The 19,854-nt window shown below is 43.0% G+C and overlaps 1 protein-coding gene across 1 annotated transcript in view; it reads right to left on the bottom strand.

Moving 5' to 3' along the window:
* RHPN2 (rhophilin Rho GTPase binding protein 2) overlaps positions 1-19,854 on the bottom strand; it is a 46,124-nt gene that overhangs the window by 25,863 nt on the left and 407 nt on the right. Inside the window, exons 2-4 of the mRNA XM_083629088.1 lie at positions 14,460-16,456; positions 3,179-3,294; positions 593-721 (exon numbers count right to left, since the gene is read on the bottom strand). Coding sequence (XP_083485214.1) covers positions 593-721; positions 3,179-3,294; positions 14,460-14,528 — 314 coding nt within the window. The 5' untranslated portion in view covers positions 14,529-16,456. The remainder of the gene's footprint in view (positions 1-592; positions 722-3,178; positions 3,295-14,459; positions 16,457-19,854) is intronic.

The following is a 19,854-nucleotide window of genomic DNA, read 5'->3' as shown; positions in this document are numbered from 1 at the left end:
GGGGGGGTGCACAACAGAGCTTCAGTATATTGTCTTTAAAAAGCAGGCTGGGATATATGTTTGTGACAGTGCCGACAATGGGCTTGAAGTTTAAGAGAATTAAAATGTATACCCCTAAGAGGATTATTTTATTTATTTATTTATTTAGGAGGGAAAGAAATTATTAAATGAGAGGGACAAATAACTATGAAAAGGGAAAGAACAGCTAAGCCTGGCATTAAATGTTTCACTGCAAATCAGCACCTCACTTTGCCTGCTGGCTTTGTGCAGCTTAATACCAAGAGGAGAAGTTAGTTCTGGCCTTCTCTGCCACTCCCCATTCAAGCCAGCTCTTCGAAGGCATTTCTGAGGATTAGGGATCAGAATTAATTGCTTTTAATACCTTTCCCAAGGAGGAAGGTAAATACCCGCTGTAATCTCCTCAGTCAACAGCCAGACCAAACTGAATATTTTTGCCTCTCTCCTGTGCACCTTTGTTCTCTGCATTTCCTCCCCTCTGTCAGACAAATATTTGTTTTTGTGTGTTTTTTTTCATTCACAGGTAGCATACTTGTCTGGGGAACAATACTACAATAGCTCCTCCCCCACTCACTCTGTGTTCTGGTAAACCTCAACAGAGATGTTGAGTCCTTCCAGCTCCTCCTTAAGGATCTGCAGGTCTGAGTTGACGAAGCTGAGTTCCAGTAGCACCTGCTCGCGCACCTTGTTGCTGGTTGTCGCCCTGCCAGGAAGAAAAAGGCACACACGAACGTCAGAACATCAGAAGAGCCAGCTGGATCAGGCCAGTGGCCCATAGAGTCCAGCATACTGTTCTCACAGAGGACAACCAGATGCCCCAAAGGGAAGCAGGACCCGGACACAAGAGAACTTTCCCCTCCTGTGGCTTCCTGCAGCTGGTATTCAAAAGCATTGCTACATCCTATTGTGGAGGAAGTGCTTAGCCATTGTTGATAGCCTTAACCTCCCTCAATGAATGTGTCCAATCCTCTTTTAAAGCCATCTAGGCTGGTGACCATCATTGCCTCCCGTGGGAGCTAGTTACATAGTTTAACTATGCGCTGCACCTTTGAGAACGCTTTTGAGGACAGCCTCTTTATTGTATAATGGGCCTCACCAGCATTCTCTACATTTCTGAGATTTCCCCCTTAAGAACAGACATGAAAAAAACCTCTGGTTTCAGAACTGATATGGCCCACTGCCAAACGAAAAGAATGTGGAATGGCTTTCAAGACAATATTCGTGCCACAGATACTATTGTTATGACTGTTAAGCCAAAGAAGACAAACAAAGCAATAGGCTGGCCTAACAATTCCACTGCAGTTTTGAATGGCAATGGTTTCTATTGACCCACAGCACTGTAGCCAAGGCCCACAAAAACAGTTGACAGGTCGCCAAGTGTTGGTGAGTGGCAGAGAGAACTTACAATTTATCCCTCACTTTTTCTTTTTTTTAAAGCTGTCGCTTAGGGTTTGCCCAAGACATTTTGCTACCTGAGGTAAAAAGGTTGAGATAGTAGCCGGCCACACAACTCTACTAGAACAGCTGTTGAACCCTGGTGACAGGACTGTATCCTTCGCTGAATGTGAGGGCAGCAGGCTAGAGTTTAGAGTACAGGGCAAGCCACACAGCACAAACAGCTTAGCCCTCCATCAGAATGAAATGGTCAAGGGCCCCCAGGGAAGAGCAGCTCTCTGCTGTCCCTGCCCTCCCACCTGGGGCAGCTGCTTCGTTCTCTAAAGGTAGGGCCTTAGTGAAAGGTTTACTTCTTTCAAAATGGTGGCAGGCTGGGCTTTGCGCAGGGACACAGCATGAAACAGAGGAGATGCTAGCAACAAAGGTTCCACACACACCATACTTTAAAGCACATTTCACCCCTCAAATAATTCAAGGCATTGCAGTTTGTTAAGCGTTGCTGCAAATTTAACTCTGTGAGGGGTAAGCTACAATGACCAGAATTCTTTGGGGGTGAATGTGCTTTGAATGTGCTTGAAAGGCATAGCATATACACAGCCAAATCTAGGCTTAATACGCCCAGCTAAAATCTGCAAACTCCTCACCTTCTCCATGCAGGACTAGCTCATATTTTTGCTATGGTTTCAGCTTCAAAACTCTGAACTAGATCCCTTTTAATAAAAGGGAGTCATTTTAATAGCTACATTTTGTCCAGGCTTTTGATGGACTATGACAATGCTGCTTTTGCTGCTCGTGCGTAGTCAAAGCTTTCCAAGGTTGTCTGGGGCAAGGACTGTTTTGCATATTTTAAATTAATTGCATAGGTTTTTGTATGAATGTGTCAACATTATAATGTATTTCATGTATGCTTATGTTATTAAAATGTGCTGCAAGTTCTTTGGAAATTGCTGAGGAACAAGCAACAAACAAGGCTAACAAACACCAATAGCAAACGGCAACATGCAGAGCTTTCAGATGTCTGCTTGGATCCCAAGTTAACTTAAGAAAGTTTGGGGAAGGAGTGTCTCCCCACCCCACTTCTGTGCCACTTTGTTTGGGATGGTCCTTGTGCCTGATCCCACTTTGCTCAGCAAATGAGGGCCCCCAAACCTCCAGTCAGGTTGCATGAAGAAGGAACGGATGAGAAACTTTCCTTCTGTAAACTTTCTTAAGTTACCTTATCTTAGAACCCAAGCCATTATATTTATGAAATGAGAATTGTTTGAAATATTGAAATCATATTGTGTATTGAGCTATCCTAGCTGCTCCCTACTGCTGAAAAATATTTTTATTCAATTAATTATTATGGCATCAAAAGATAGTTATGAAATTATCTATTATTGTGTTTCTTAGAAATGCTGACATTGTATCTGTTTAAGATTGCTTTTTCATTATTTCTGTTATGCAGTTTGGAGTAAACACTGAGTGAGTTGTTTTAAATGGAAAGGCAGTACATAAATAAATGTGATTTCTTTTAAACAAAATAAAACACGTGTAAAGAAAAGCAAGGGAGAGCTTTTAGAGCAGACAGATTTCCTATAGATGAAAGTCTAAAAATACTACATGGAGTCTACATGCAGGATTATTCCCAGCTACAATTTCTTCCGTGAGATGTTGGGAGTCACTGGGCAGCTGGCTGGGAATCAGAGGCTGCTCCTGTTGGATAGAACAAAGGCTGCATTCTGGGGCTGTGGGCAGAGGGAGGAGGGAAGTCGTGGGAACATACCGGAGGAGGTTTTCAGCGCCAGCTCTCATCCTCACCGCCTTCAGTATCTGCTGGTTGAGGACTGCTCTTTGGTTCTGCAGTTTGCTCCGTCCAGTCTCCGCAAGAGGGTTGCATCCCTGGATTACAGAAGCACACATCATTTATCAAAGGTGGATGAGCAAAGAACTAAAGAATGAATGGACACCTCCCTAAGCAGATAACACTGATCTCCACATTTTTTTAATTAAAAAAAAACCCCATATATGTCATCCAAAACAGTGTTTCCCAATCCTCTTGCTAAAGAGGAAGCAAAGGGGAGTTGCATCTTTGACCCAAGCCAAGATCTCTCTACAGCCTTTGCCAACAGCTTCTGTCCTTTGTATTCTACAAATACTTTTGTGACTCCAAGCATGCCTTACATGGTAACAAGTGGAGCCTGCAACAAAATGCTGCAGCGTGTGGTGCTTGTGATCAGGACACTCCATTCTATCATCTCGCCCTCCTGACTTTCTTTTTTCCAAACCCTACAACAGCCAGCCTTATTTATTGTTTAAATAAAACAAAATGCTAGCAAATAAAAATTTGAAATCTCTTTCCAGTACTGGCTTTCCAGATGGTTGAAAACATGGCTGTGTATATGAGAGCTTCATAAGGACTTACAGTACGGGGTGTGTTTTCCTTCAGCGTTCAATTACAAAATATTGATTAGATTAAAAAGAAAAGTCTTGCTTGCATTCCTGGTGCAATCTCACAAAGAAAACCAGAAGGCATTCCACTTCTGCTATATTGATAAAGTGTTTTCATTTTTGTGGTCAAAATCCTCTTACAGGTGGATAAGAAGTTCAAATATTATTATGACTGCAGAACATAGTTAAAAGGGTTTGTTTAAGAGCAAACCCAATCATGGGAACAAGGCCTCGAGACCAAGAAAAGGCTGGTATCTTATGCTTGTTTCAAGTTTTAGGGGCCTTGTTTGGAACAATTTGAGAGGACCCATAGCAAAAGTCCTCCAGCAAGGCTCCACATATGGGCTTACAACTGTGGGTCTAACCTGGCAGCATCAGACAAACAGTTTAATTTCCCATAAAGCCTCAGAGTGACACTACATTGCAGATATTGCGAGAAAGAACTCCCGAAACAGGTAGAGGTTCAGCAAGAATCATTCCTGCCTTCCTTGAGATGTCTCCTAAAAATGTTGTTATTCAAGGAGGCCTTTGCAATGTTGATTTCTTCTTACCAGCTAGTATTGTGTTGTTACTGGTGTTTTATTATCATTTTGTATGCTTGTATTTTTTATGAAATAAAAATAATATTGTCTAGAGTGGATGGGCAACCCTGTCTCATGGCGAGTCTGCTTCCTTTCCACAGAGATGGAGTTAGCTGAATTTAGTAACACCCATGATATACTATTAGCTATAGTGTTTCAGAAAAAAATGGACATTTCTTTGAGCTAGGATAACCTGGCTACCAGCACTGCACAGGATTGTTGCTTAAGTTGCAATTTCTTGGATTATTACCTAGGATAACTCTCTCACAAGACCGGTGGGTTGCTTAGGCACCTTGTCTCCATAACTTGTTCAGCATTCAAAGTCTTAAGTCTAAATCATGTCTTTGTTTAACCCAATGACAGAATAATTGCCTAATCACCAACACATCCTGCAACAGTTTTTTCTCCAGGAAACACAGTGTTCTAAACCTCTACATGAAGTCCAATTTCAGCAAATGCTGGGGCTCTTGGAAGAAACATATATCGTAGGTGCTGAGACTAAAAGCATCGCCTGATGTTCTTCATTCATTAATGGGACTAATTCATTCTGTGATGTTGATGAAGTCTGAAAAGCACACCCACCAACACTGCAAATATGAAAAGAGGAGCAAGCCAGGAACACCTCCATCATAATTGCAAGTGATTACTGCCTAATTCCAAATTACGCATTTACTACATTTGGATGTCATGCAAAAACATAGCATGCATCTATGGGCAACAAACAAGTTGTGGTTAATTTCAATCTAAAGCAGAAGCAAAAGTTTTCAAAGTCCTCTTCACAGCTGGGCTGGAGGTGGGAGAGAAAAGAAATATATGAGCCAGAGGCTCACCGTGGCTCATTCTCATGATATGAAACTATGGCTCTTTCATTGCTAAATCTCAAGTCTGTATTTATTTACTCGAAGTATAACAGCATGCCCTGCACTATTCTCAAAACCAGTAAGATGTTTGGTCATTTAGGTGGCTTCCAGTTCAAACTGAGCTTCACCAGCACAGGAACCTTAAAGTTCACATGTGTGTGTGTGCACACATTAGACACACAAATACATCCATGCCCTTAATTCAAAGAGGTGGATCCAGACTTAGTCAATTGGATACAACACAGAGATGTTAACTTCCACAGACCTGAAGCATGCCACATGTCACAACTCACACTAACCGAATCTCAATAAGATGTGCCCCTAAAGGGGGGAAAACAGGAGCAGAGTTTTCCCAGGGACATGTTCGCGAAAACAGGGGCTGTCCCTGACCAATAGGGATGGTTGAAGTATTTATGCAAATTGGCCCAAAAACTTGCATAATCATCTCTAGGAAGCTTCATGTTTGCCAAACTGCCTGAACAACATGTCACTGTGAATTAATCTCTTGTTACTGATGAGTTTTGCTCTCTGAAACCAAGTACAAGGGAGAGTGGAAATGCAAAATCTGTGGGCCTGCTTGAGGCGCTCCTTCCAGGGGGAAAATCTCAACCCAATAAAAATCTCAAGTTTACATGCTCAGGCCTTGCCCTGTAGGGAGAAAAGCAATATTGAATCCAAGCTCTGCTGTACGTATTTCAACATAGGTAATGGAGCGCAGCTCACTGGCAGAGCACACACTTTCCCAAGTGAATCCCCAACATCTCTAGCCAAAGAAGGATCAGGGTGAGCAGGGCTAGCCCTACCATGAACAATGTGAAGCTACATGGCTCAGGCAGCAGACCGGGAGGCACAGCAGCTTGTGTTCCCCCATCCCTCCATTCAGCAACAAATCATTGTATGCCACTGCTGCCTACCCAGCTCAACTGTCTGCTAGCTGCAAAGCAAAGTAGTGATGTGGGCACTCCAGGTCTTGCTTAGCACCTGTGCCAGTTTTCTGTAATAGCAGCAAACTACTATTTAACATTATCTGAAAAAGGGGGTGGGGGAAGCAGTTTGCCACCATCACAGTGATGGCACCAGAACTTTTCTGGTGACCTTGCCCACAATGCCTCAGAGGAAAGGGTAATCAGAGTTTAATCACTAGGTGGCACTGGGCTTAGATGCATCTGGGCGGAGTAAGGATCTCCCTGTGTCTATAGCCCTCTAGATGTTGTGGAACAACAACAACCACCATATATAACCATCTGCCAGGCTGCCTGGCACTGAGAGGCACTGGCCTTCCAACAATACCTGGAGGGCCACAGATTCCTCAACCCTGATGTAGATCCCACATTTATTGTAAGAATGGATATATACTGGAATTCTAGCAGCCCAAAATACTTAAAAGCTGCCCTTAAGATTCTTATTCTGCAAACAGGGGCAGGAGGGAAGAGTCTGGCTGTTGTGCAACTGATTTCACCTGGAGAGAGAGAGAGACATAAACCGCCAGTATTCACGTATTTATTTCTCAAGTGTACAGATTGCTTCATAGCCGGGGCTCTCAGAAGAGAGCAATAAGCTGACCCTGCTTAGGCAATATCCCACTCTTAACTGCATAATGTGATAATTGATGGTGCTGCTAGCAAATCTGGAAAAGCAAAAGATGTAACACCTTGTACTTACACAAAACAGAAGCCAGATATACCCATCCACTTCCACACAGACTCTCCATTAAACATTGACAGTGTTGGATTTCAAAATTGGAAGCTGCAGTTGTGACATCATTAACAAAGCTCTGATTGCCAGATTATTCAGCAGAAGTGGTACAGTACTAAATGTATTCAGTGCTGCCGGTAGATGAGATATTTCAAATGATGTCATTATAAGCTGACAACTGATAAGCTGAGATGCATGTTAATGGCACAGAGAAGTTGAAACAGAGTTGAATCTGGGTGTGCCTCAATGGTTAAAGCGAGGCATTCTGCTCCACCCTGTGTTACTGTCCTACCTCTAGAGCAAACACTGACACAGCAAATACTCCCAAATACAAAAAGGTTTCCTCAGACAAGGAGTTCCATTAACCCCTTTGCTTGTATCTCTACATTCCCATGTCAGTTGAAAACTTCAGTCACTCAAGGAAACTGATGAAAGGAATTGATTCTTCATGCGAAGTATCACCAGAGTGATACTACTCCACTACCCCAAAATGTGGCAATTGCCACTAGCTTGGATGGCTTTTAAAAACAACCAGAAGGATCCAACAATTTTATGGGAGGCAGGAGACTGTTCATTCAACCATAGGAATGGCTACATAGCAAGGCAGTGGACTCTCCCTTCCTGGGTGTCTTCAGAGACTGGCCAGCCATCTCTATGGTTGGTCCAGCTATAGAGCTCCTACATCAAGCATACAGTTGGGCTAACGCCCTGCAGGGCACCCTCCAACTCTACGGTTCATTATGTGGGGCTTCTGTATGTGGGGTGGTGGGCCATCTAGTCTTTCACCTCAGGCAACAAAATATCCTGGGCCCAAGAGGGCATCTTGCTGGCCATTGTTTGAAACAAGAATGCTGAATTAGATGGACCTCAGTCTGAGCCAGCAAGACAATGTATTCCTATCACAGAATGGTGTCAACATAATAGGGAACCTCTGTGTACAAGCAGAATTAGGGTGAATGGCTATTAAAAAACAGCAGTTAATATATAACCACCTTCTGTGTGTACTCAGCACATAACAGTTACATAAATCTGATACATATTTGTGACAGCCAGAAGGTGGATCATAGCATAGAGGCCTGAGGCAAACTTGCCAACACAAGCTTCTAGCAAAGTAGCTTGACTGGGGCCTGTTAAAAGCCTTTCAATCAATCACCAGAGGCAATGCAGGAATACCTCCAGGTTCCCAGGCAGAAAGGCTGGGAAAAGCTTGGAATCTGTAAGATGGTTTGCATATGCACACTTTTATCAGGCTGTAGCTACTGACATAAAATTAGACAAGCAGAGAATCCTTAAGCACAGAGAGGGGGAACCAATGGTGGATCCTATTAGATTAGGGATGGGGAACCTGTGGCTCTCAAGATACTGTTTGACTCCCAACTCCCAGCAGCCCCAGCAGCTAGTCTAGCCAATAGACTGGGAACTGTAATCCATTAACATCTGGGAACTGTAAACCATTAACATCTGGAGGCCCACAAGTTACCTGTTCCTGCCTTAGATAAAAAGTGTGAAAACTCCATGAAACTGTGTAAATAAAAATTGGCAGGTACGCTGACATTAACCTTCTGCCCAGACTTCCTGTACTGACATCTTTAAAGGCATGGGTGGATGTTCAAAACAAGACAGAGGTCCATTTCAAAGCTTCCTCTTTCTGTATAATCATTGACAAGGGAAAGGACAGAAAGTTCTCTCTCCTTTTCAAATTTTCAAAAAGCAGGGAAACAAACACATTCCTAAAATGAAGCTGGGTCATTTCTGTTTGGGCTTCTGCACCACCTGCAGTAGCTCAGCCTACACTAAAGCACCTGTTCCCTGGATCTCTTCAATATTTTAGACCGCTACGCACATTGTACACATAAAGGGATCCTGACATAGTTACTAGGGACAATGATCACACTGCTGACCTCACCTCTGAGTCACATGGCTTCCTTTGGCTCACCTCTGATGTCCACGCATTGGTCATGGATACCAGAAGGAGGAAAGCCTATGTATGCACATATCTCTATAAGGTTTCGTGGAAGCTGGTTGCTTGATTGCACAGGGTCCAGCTTCCAAGGAAGTCTATGGGTGTAGACTTTCCCTCTGCAAGTGTCTGTCAGATGCTGGGAAGGGGCGAAGCAGGGGAAGTGGGTGCAGTTATGTCCTGCTCATGGGCTTTCCAAAAACATATGGCCAGATGCTGTTGGAAAGAGAAATGTTGGAGTATACAGTCCTTGGGGGGGGGTCAATGCAACATGGCTCTTCTTGAATTCCACTGTGAGAAAGGTCACTAGGACTACTGCTTCACAGATAATAAAAAGAAAACAGTGAATGATTTGTCGCAGGCCACCCACCCTGAATATGTCACACACAATTCACTAGAAATCTTTGCTTTATAACTTGTAGAACTATGCACCTTTCTCTCTCCGTCTCTTTCTTACATGAGATTGTTTTGCCAGCAGTATCTGGTTGATATTCTGCTCTATAAGTAAAAGGAACATTGTGACTTTAAAAAAATCAGGAAATAATTCCTTTTTCTCATGTCTTTGCTTCCTCCAGAGCTCAAAAAAGGAACACTATAGGAGAACAAGCATTTTTCTAACATACCTTTATAGGGCGTTTAAGTGAAATTTCTGAAAGTCTTCCCCAAGTACTTAATCATATGCAAAGAAGCCACAGGAAAAATGAAGGTGGAATTAAATGTGATCAAAAAGTGTGTCTTAATTATTGAATCCACACTAAGAAAAGTGTTAATAAGATCACTTGCCAGCTGTTTCAGCTGAGCAATGCAAATAAGAAAGTCAAACAGAATTTGAGCCAAAGCTTGTTTTCCTTTGCACAGGTTTTCTTTTTCTTCTAAATGTGGGGAATGCACTCAACATTTCCCACCCATTGGCACATGCACTGTCCACGTGAAGATGAAGACCGGTCACAAATGTTCAAAGCCCTCATTCTCCAGAGTCAATTTCTCACTTGCCTACATCTAAATATATAGCGGTGTACTTAGTAATAAGGAAGTCAGCAGCTCCAGCTTCTTGCTAGTGAGTGTGTTTGTACATCACGGTGGAGCTACTGTCCATGCAGCCATGTCATGCCCTGTGATTAATCATTCAGCTATCTGCTCCAACAGGCGCAGGGCTGCGGTGAATGGCACCTCTTGCCTACATTGGCCAATGCTTGAAAGTTCATGCAAGATAGATTTTAAATTTCTCCCCTGAAGAGAAATTCCCAACTATCTCATACTCAACCATATCTACATAAGAAAAACAAAACTAGGTTACTTTTAAAGGCATGACTTTTTTTTTTTGGCCATATGAGAACTTGCAACTGTTGCCTTTAAGATTATCTCGACATTTATTGGGCACATATTTCTTTTTTTCTGGATAACTCTTTAAGGCTCAGCTCCGCTGTTAACTTTTACCACCTTCAAAGCCCCTAATAAGGACACCATCAGTTCAGTGACTACCTCTGCATGAGCAATAGCTAAATTTTGTCCAAAATTTCCTTCCCAATACGCAACTGACTGTAGACTTCTCCTATGCAATGACTGATACAGTTATTAATGTTCTATTGATGCAAATGTTTTTATGGACAGTTTTTATATTTGATTGCTACCATTCTGAAACTTGAATATTTTTGTTATGACCATTTGGTACAACATAAAATGACTACACATGATTTACTGTAAGAGGCAGGTGGGGATGTTTTTTCCAGACATCAGGATTGCTTCTGATGGATATGAAAAGACTCAGCCCAATCCACAGCAAGAACACCACCTCTGCCATTTGCATCACTTCAGATGTCATATACATGATTCTAATGAGATATGCAAACAAATCAGCCTGGATTATTTTTTAACATGATCCTTGCTAAGGATTATGCATGCAGCTGATTGACGAAAGCAAGGCTTTGAATGAGGTTCAGCTGTCTGGCAGTTATGACAACTGCTATTAAGCTTTGACAGTTGTCAGCCATGATTATCATGTCAGGTGAATAACAGGCAGATGGCCTCAAACTTGTCTGGGTACGAGAGATAAGGATCTGGCCCACAGATGGGATCCTATTCCAACCCCTGCTGAAGGGCATGAAAAAAAAATCAGATGAAAATTGAAAATGTTAAAATTCGAACTTTTCCAGAAAACCCACATCAAATCTCTGTGCCTGAGCAGGGATTTGAACTTGGGTCTTCATAGTTAAATGCTCCAATACAGCACATGGTGGCTAGAATGTTGTCCCCAGGTTCCACAACTCTCATGAAGAAATAGAAGATAGAATATGCGAAGATGGCGGAACTCTGCCTCCCCCAATTACTAGAAAATAACATCTGCCCAGGGCTGAGGTTGGATACATTTTCCTACAGGGAAATGTCCCAGCTTCTGCCAACCTAGCAGTTTGAAAGCACACTAGTCCAAGTAGATAAATAGGTACCGCTGTGGTAGGAAGGTAAACAGCGTTTTCATGCGCTCTGGTTTCCATCATGGTGTCCCGTTGCACCAGAAGTGGTTTAGTCATACTGGCCACATGACCTGGAAAGCTGCTCCCTCGGCCTGAAGTGAGATGAGCGTCGCACCCCATAGTCGCCTTTGAGTGGACTTAACCATCCAGGGTCATTTACCTTTACCTTTACCTACATCTTCCAAGACCAAAGTGCTTTCTATGCAGGAATTCTGATGTTTGTACCACTATTAAAAATGGAAATTGTTCCCTATCTACACATTATTAGGTCTGATGGTATGTTACATAGAAACATTGTAAAAGGGCAGAGGGTTCAGTCACGCACATATAGCAGCACTTACATAACTTTCTGATGAGGCACCTGATGAAACCTGTTGGGAGCTCACAAAATGAGCTGCCAGAGTTTCAGAAGTGCCCTAAATTTAACCTGGGTAATCTGATATGCAGGGAGAGGTTTACAAACCTTTTAAGTACTCACCTGGGGCTAGCTGCTGTATTGTCAGGCTCTTAGCCGGCTGAAAAATGCCCTAATCTAAAATGCCTTATCGCGTTTCCTTTTGAATAGCTTTCCCTTTACAAGCCTGGGGCCAGCAGTTCCCTTTATTACCTGTTTTTAGCTAAAGTTAACTCAAGTTTCAGACCAGCTTCACAACCCATCAGAGTCAGAAGAATGTTTGAGGGGAAGGGGTGTTCGCACTGTGATCAAGTTCGCAAGCCATTTTACTGAAGCTATAGTTGTGATCCACTTTGTTTATTTATAACCCATCTTTCTTCCATGGAACTCATCCTGGCATTGACCAGATCTGCTTAGACTCAAGGTGGAGGCTGCATCATGGAGTGTCAAACATTCCCCGACTGGGACACAAGAAGCCACCTTTTACAGGGTCAAATAATTTGTCCAACTTTCCCAGCAACATCTCCTCTGACTGGCAGCAGTTCTTCATACAGGGTCTTTCCCCCATACACACAACAAACCTGACCAGTTTAACTGGAGACGCCAGGGATCAAACCTGTGTGCCTCTGTATGCAAAGTTAGCGCTCTACCACTGACCTACAGTTGCATCTCCTGGGCTCAGCTTTAAGCCCAAGCGCCCCTGCTGAAACGGCTTGTGGATCCCACTGCATGAGGGCTAGTCTAGAAATGTAGGCTGCAAAACTAATTAAAAAAAAACAGCTTGCACTAAAGAAACCTTTACTTTACTTCACTAAACCACCCACTTGGTTTGGTCTGCAAACTGCAGACACGCAGGCTTTAGTAAAAAATTAAGCTGAGCTGGCTTCTGGAAATCCCTGCCAAGTTTATTTTCCGCAAGGGGAAGGGAGGTGGTGGTGGAGACAATGCTACATTTTTTTAAGAGTGATGCCCATCTAAAAGTACAAGAGTAGCAAAGGTCAGAGGTCACTTCTATATCAGATTCTGATAATTGCATCAGTCTCCAAAATGGGAGGAATACACCATGCCATCCAATCTATTAAAGAGGTTGCTTACTACTTGTTTTCTTACTTAGATGTACCTAGTGCTGGAATGTACCAAATTAGTACCTAACACTGCAGCAAACTATCAAGTTGTACCTATTTGGATGGTATAATAACAGCTTCCTTGTTTTATAATAGGATTGAATAAATCCTACTCTATAATGAGTTTCTACCTTCTGAAATTTTGAGGGCAATAGATTTGTCTCTCTCTCACACAGTTTTGAAATATAAAACTATGGGCTCTCTAGGCATTAGAAAAAAATACGTTATGAAGGTGAAAGTTGCAATCCTATGTACACTTAAAAACTGCGAGTATTATAGTTTGTTAATTTTATTGCAATAAAATAAACAACAACTTATTTATTTCTACCCCACCCATCTGGCTGGGTTTCCCCAGCCACTCTGGGCAACTTCCAGCACATATAAAAACATAATAAAACATCAAACATTAAAAAATTCCCAACCAGTAAAAACTGGGAGTAGGTACTATTGAGTTCAATGTGAATAACTTCCACATAAAGACGAGCGCTAACAAAAATGGAAGGCAGGATTTGGTTGGATACAAACAAATTATTTTTTCATTTGGTAAATGTTGGCAGTTACTTGTGTATGGGCGTAGCCAGGATTTTTGTTAGGTGAGACAGCCCTTTTGTTGGGGGTGGGGAAGGACGCCAGTTTGCTATGTATTTCTACTGAATTTTATTTATTTAGGGGGCAGGGCCCTTCCCTGTCTCCCCTTGGCTATGCCTATGTACTTGTGGCTACAATCCTATATATGTTTACTTGTGAGAAAGCCTCACTGAACACAGTGGCAGTTATTTTTGAGTAAACATATGTAGGACTGTGCTCTCTTTTTCTCTCTATTTCCTCTGATAAGAGCTAACAGCTGTTCACAGCATAACAGTTCCCTGCTGGGGACATCTGTCCCTGTTGAATTTTTTTATGTCCAGACACTCATAGCTGTCAACTTTTCCCTTTTCTTACGAGGAATCCTATTCGGAATAAGGAAATTTCCCTTTAAAAAAAGAAAACGTTGACAGCTATGAGACACTATTATGGACAAGGTAGCCCTGCTAGGGAAAACGGTAGCAACTCTAAAGATTATGCACGCTCCTTCTAGAAGGCAGCAATGTCTCCAACAATTCCAGCAACTGCTAACTGCCCTCTCACGGTCATTTATGTTTCCATAAGATAACTACTGTTATTATCAACTTGCTCTAGGCAGATAAGCAAATACATTCAACCAACACAATGAAATAACTACTGTATTCAAATCCCCCCGAGACTCCCCATCACACCTGTTATGCTTAGCTTTTACTAAGAGGGGAAAAAACACCGTTCAAAAAGCCAAATCAAAGTTTTGACCATACGGGCAACAGCATAACCGCCTCCCTTTCCAAATTCCTGGCGGAGCGAAGGGTTTTTCAGGGCGCAAAGTATAGATCGGGGTGGCAGGCAGATTCAATCGCGCTGCGCCCTGCCTACGGAGCGCCTGGGGGGGGGGTGCGCACTGCCTGCCACCCACCCACCTGTCCGCAGGTCAGGTCGCCGCGATGCTTTTGCCTCGACTTACCTTCCGAAAGTAGCAGTCTCCCCTCTGGTCCGCCGCCCGGCAGCCCGAGGGCAACAACGCGTCCGTCATAGCCAGAGCAGCAGAGTCCGGGGTAATTCCCACCTCGCCCTGCGATAAGAGACGAGAGTCGCCTTGCTCGCGGAGTCTGGCTCGCCGGCGCTGCGCTGCGCACCGTCCAGGCGATGAATGTCTGTCTGAGAGAGCCCGGATCCCGGCTGCACTCTCGATCCCCTCGCCTTCCGTCGCTCCTCCTCTACCTGGGGAAGCCCACGGGAGATCGGGGTGGGGTGAGGGAGGGAGGGACGGAGGGACCGCCTCCTCGGATCTCCTGTGTATTTGTGGAGCCAGGCGGAGTCCGCTCCTAGCAACGGCGCTATCAGGACAGCTGAGCCAGCCCTTCGGAGAGTCAACAGAGACACCTCGGGGTGTGCAGGGAGCGGCAGCTTTCCTCTCCCTAACAGCAGGCAGAGGGAGGCTCCTCAGCTGATGCGCCAAGGAGAGCTTTTACCTAAAGTGACGCAGATTCAAGCAGCCGATTTGCCATGCAAAACTTAGGGGAAACACCAGCCAGGAACCCGATTCCGCATCTCCCCAAGCGACACTATTTGTGTCCTCCTGAATTCTGAAGAACCAGGTTGCCTCCAGACTGTCAGCATTTTGCAGGAGGGAATCAAGCACGTGCTGGATATTTAGGTGGGCACAGTTAGAGTGAATGGCAGTGCTCCCTCACCCTGGCGTAAAAAATCCACTTTTTTAAAAATAAATGTTTTACAGCTTGAAAAGTGAGGAGGAAAGGCCCTGAAAAGTGTAGGTGAATGAATGAGGAACAAGGAGTTGAGGTGCGGTATAAACACTCCACGGGCAAATCAGGATTAAGGCTCCTTGTCCTGCAAACAAATCAGAACAGATGCTCAATAAAGGCCAGAGGTAGACTAATAATCTGTGTGTAAGTCTTGTGCAAGCAAATGAATGCAAAATAAAAAGGGTCACCTGGAGGAAAAAGCAACCCCCCCATGTCTATGTGTGCAAGAAAAAAATCTCCGAAGTGTTTGTGCTGATAAGGGTTGGCCAAGAATTGCTTGCATCTGAAGGGGATGTCCACAATGCCATCCCCAACGCCTTTGAAGATAACACTAACAGTGGTGAGACTGACCTAGCTGTCAAAGGTGGGCCATAGGCATCAGCCAGAGGGGATGAACCAGGAGAGGGCAACTAGCAGCTGCACAATAAGCCAGTAGTCAGGACCAGAGCAAGTCAAGAACCGCACATGCACCAAAACTTACCAACCATAGCAATCAAGGATGCCAAAGTTCAGTAAGACCAGTTTAGGCAGTTACAGTTAGTCGGGGGCTGGAGTGCCTTTTCCTGAGAAGGTGCCACTTGCAGTTCAGTGGTTTGCCAAAGTGGGCAGCTGCCCACAGATCCAGCCAATTGAGGTTTTTTTCTTTTTAGAACAAAGTATTTTATGGGGCTTTTTAATCACACAATAAGCAAATTTGTCAATTTATTCCTACTCTCTGCTTCCTGCCACTTAACCAATTCCTGATCCACAAACGGATGTATCCTCTTATTCCTTGACTGTGCTAAGCTTACTCTGGATTCTTTGGTGAAGTATTTTGTTGAAAATAGTTTTGGCATCACCTGTTGCCAAGTTCCTTGGTTGTGAATTCTTGCGGAAAAAGTTCTCCATATACTGTACACTTTTTGTTGATACTTGGTCGAGTGTTTTGTAGAATGAATCATTTTATTAGTCACCTACGATCTTTGAAGAACATTAATTCTTAAGTTAATTCAGAGCAAGCTTTCCATTGCCTCTTTGGCATGGGCAGACAATCGCAAGTGGCAGCTGTGTGAATCAAAGGAAAACAATTAGTTGCCAGGAAACTCTTCCCTGCTGGAAGCTTTCCTCTCCCTGGTGTTTTAGAGCTGCTTCTTTTGTCATCATTTTGTCTCTATTTCTGGAGAAGAATTTTCTTTCTATTGCTTCGCTTTATCTTCTGCAACACAAGAGATAATGTGGTCACTATGGCTCATTACCCTTCCCTCTTTCATGACTGAGTCATTCTCCATAGCGTGGGGAGCAGCTCCAAAATGCTGTTCATTCACAAAAAAAGGTCTCAGGATGAATTGCAACAGACCCAGCATTCTTGAACACCCAGTGGTGTTCCGGTCAGTGGGAAGTACACATTGATAGTCTATAAAAATAGAAAGGCACATAGGAAGGCTTTTACAACAACCATGGCAAAGATGACAGGGGGTGGTGTAGCCAGTGGGCTTCAAGAGTACTTCAACACAGAACCCATGGCCTGTACATCGCCTTGTTGCACAGGAGGAGGGAGCAAGGTCAAAAATTGTCCCCTACCCCACATGCTACTTTCCCACAGCCAGATAAGTAAGGTGCCAGATTTTAGAAAGGAGGTGCAAGGCTCTGGCAGAATTCTAGAGCCCTACCACCTTCTTCCTAATGCTGGGAAAGCGCTAACTAGGCTTTGGTAAGGAGACTGGAGGACCCAAGGACCCTGTCAGAGCCCTCATGCCTCCTTCCCAAAACCAGTGCCTCCTCAAATGCTCCAGTGGGCTGACACAAAAGGCCCTGAAGTGGGCCTTGGGCAACATGTTGGACTGCCCTGTTTAAATGTAGCCCATCAGAATCAAAAGGCCAGATAGAAATTAAATCAGTCAATAAGTGTGCACAGGTCTGCCTAAATTAGTTGCTACTGGGCACAAAAATTATTGATTATACCTGCAGCGGTGGTTCCTAAACTCCCCCCATCCCCACAAACTACTTGAAAATCACTGAGACATAATGAGCTCATGATTCTGTATATATCTGGTATGTTTGATCAATCCCAGCTTGTCTATCTTACCTATTATAAAGCTCTAGGTGGGGTGAATGTGTTGTCAATTGTAAAAAGATTTATGTGTGTGTGATGCTAGTGACGAATGCAAAACTCTAGTTCTAAAGGTCAGGAAGAAATTTTTATGGGTTGCCCAGCTAATATGGCACTCTGATGAGTGAGTTAGGATGACTATGTTGATAAGAACTTTTCTCTTAAGGCTGCCAACATGTTCCACAGAACAACCTTGCGAGGTAGCTTAGGCTGAAAAGGGCTGACTGACACAAGCTCATCCAGACAGTTTTGTGGCCAATCATGAATTTGAATACAGATCTCCTGTTACATACTCTAACAACACTGAATGTACAGTATTTACATTAAATACAGTATTTTTGTATTTATCCCATTCCATTTATAAATCACATATTATATAATATCTCAAAGTGATAAATAATAAAAAAACTACAAATTAAGCAATCAAAATAATTCCATTAAAAAAAAATCATAACCAATACAGATACAGGTGAACATGATTCCTGCTTCTACAGAGTGGACCTCCTGGTGCAATGGTATCTGCAGAAGGCTTTCTCCTGTGAAGTGCCGTGATTAGTTGGGTATATAAGGGGTGATATGATCTTTTAATTACTGTATTCAAACAATAATACACATCCAATGAACTAGTGCATGCATTTGAATTTCTATATGGAATCTCTTCTGAATTTTTGTTGTTTTTTTTTCAGCCTTAAGTCATTTATCTGCACTCAACCTGAGGGATGTAGTTTTTTGCATTCAAATTCTGTTGGTTGGAGACATCTTTAGGACTTATTGATCTGGTCTACATGAGTTTTTACCGTTGTTATACTTCATGCCAACTTTGTGCATGGACACAAAACTATAAATTCAATTAACAACAACAGCAACCGCTTTCCTTCAATAATTCTGAAGTTATGCTTGAGTATGTTTTATATAGATGCAATTTTACCTTTAAAGATTAAAGGGAGCCAGAGGGAAAAGTGCAGTGACAACGTTCTTGATGCAATGGCTTATAATTCTGAAAGTTTATATCATAATAAATGTATTAGTCTTTAAGGTGCCACAAATTGGATCACATCCATGTCATACATTTGAATCCTAGAAACTGACCATTGTCACTGAGCTGCAGTTCCCCGGACTCTTAATGAACTGCACTTCCCAGGATTCTCTGGAAGAAGCCATGACTGTAAAAAGTGGCACAAGAGTGCTCCTACTCTACTTGCTGCATCAAAATGAGAGGGCAACCCTTCTGGCAATTATTCACACCAAAATCTAGACATAAGTCCTTGACTGACCTCTTCTGGCCAATGTATGACAGGTTTTAGAAATGTGTTCTTCAGAGACATGGGGTTAACTGCCTCATAACTTTTAAAACTGGGGTGGGGAAAATCACACATACACATATAAACAAGCCAACTAAAGATCAGATGCATGCATCGTGCATCTGGCAAAGTGGACTCTTAACCCAAGAAAGCGTATGCTACAATAAATCTGGTAGCCTTCAGTGTGCTACAAAGCCCTTAGTTGTTTTCACTGTTGATCTTTCAGGTGCCAGAGAATACTGGGGTGGGGGGTTTTTTTGTAAGAAATTGATCTGACTTCCTGGCCCTTGAATACAAAGTATATATTTGAGGCACATTATTTCAATCAAAGAGTTCAGGGCACTGTAATTTATCTGTCATAAAGAGACATTTCTCAACAAACCTTCACAAATCACAGCGCCCAGAATTATTCAAGGGCAAAAAATGTACTTCGAACGTGATTTAAAGATGACAGAAATACAAGTGGAGTTCATTCTATGGACCCTTTGTTGTAGGATGGGGTCCAAGGTGCATCCTAGGTGCCTAACTGTTGAAGTCTGTTGAAGTCAGGTTGGTGCAGTAGTGGTTAAAGTGTTGGACTAAGACCTGGAAGACCAGGGTTCAAATTCCTACTCAGCCATGAAGCTCACTAGGTGTAGTTGGGCCAGTCATGGCTTCTCAGACTAATCTACCTCACAGGGTTGTTGCAAGGATGAAATGAGAGGGAGAATTTCCTTGAGCTCCTTGGAGAAAAAGTGAGATAAAAACGCAACAACAACTACTAATAGTAACAATAACAATAGCTGAGGATAGACTGGTACAGTATCGACCTGTTTTTAGCATTAAAATTCATTTTTTCCCGTTATATCGACGTGGTTTTGCAACGCATTTCACTGTATTGGACTTGAAAGAGCTTTATTGCTAATAATAAAAGCAAGGCCTGAAAAGGCTACAGTTTTAGCATTGTAATTTTAGCATTATAATTCGGTCTTCCCGTTATATCGAAGTGTTTTAACAGAGGGCGCTTCCGAAAGGTGCTGAAAGCGCTCGTTTCCCTTGGACTTTTTTTGAGATCCGAGGTGCTTATTTTCCACGACCTACCTTATCCTTGTTGTTATTATTATTACGTTATGATCGGAAGTTGTTCCCGGCTGTTTTCAATATTGTGTTTTGACGTTGCAACCATAGCTGTCAACGTTTCCTTTTTAAGGGAAATTCCCTTAT

Source organism: Podarcis filfolensis (genome assembly GCF_964270895.1).
Source record: "Podarcis filfolensis genome assembly, chromosome: 8".
Classification (NCBI taxonomy): Eukaryota; Metazoa; Chordata; class Lepidosauria; order Squamata; family Lacertidae; genus Podarcis; species Podarcis filfolensis.
The sequence above is the reverse complement of the archived record's forward strand: the minus strand, read 5'-3'. Positions and strand labels throughout refer to the sequence as shown.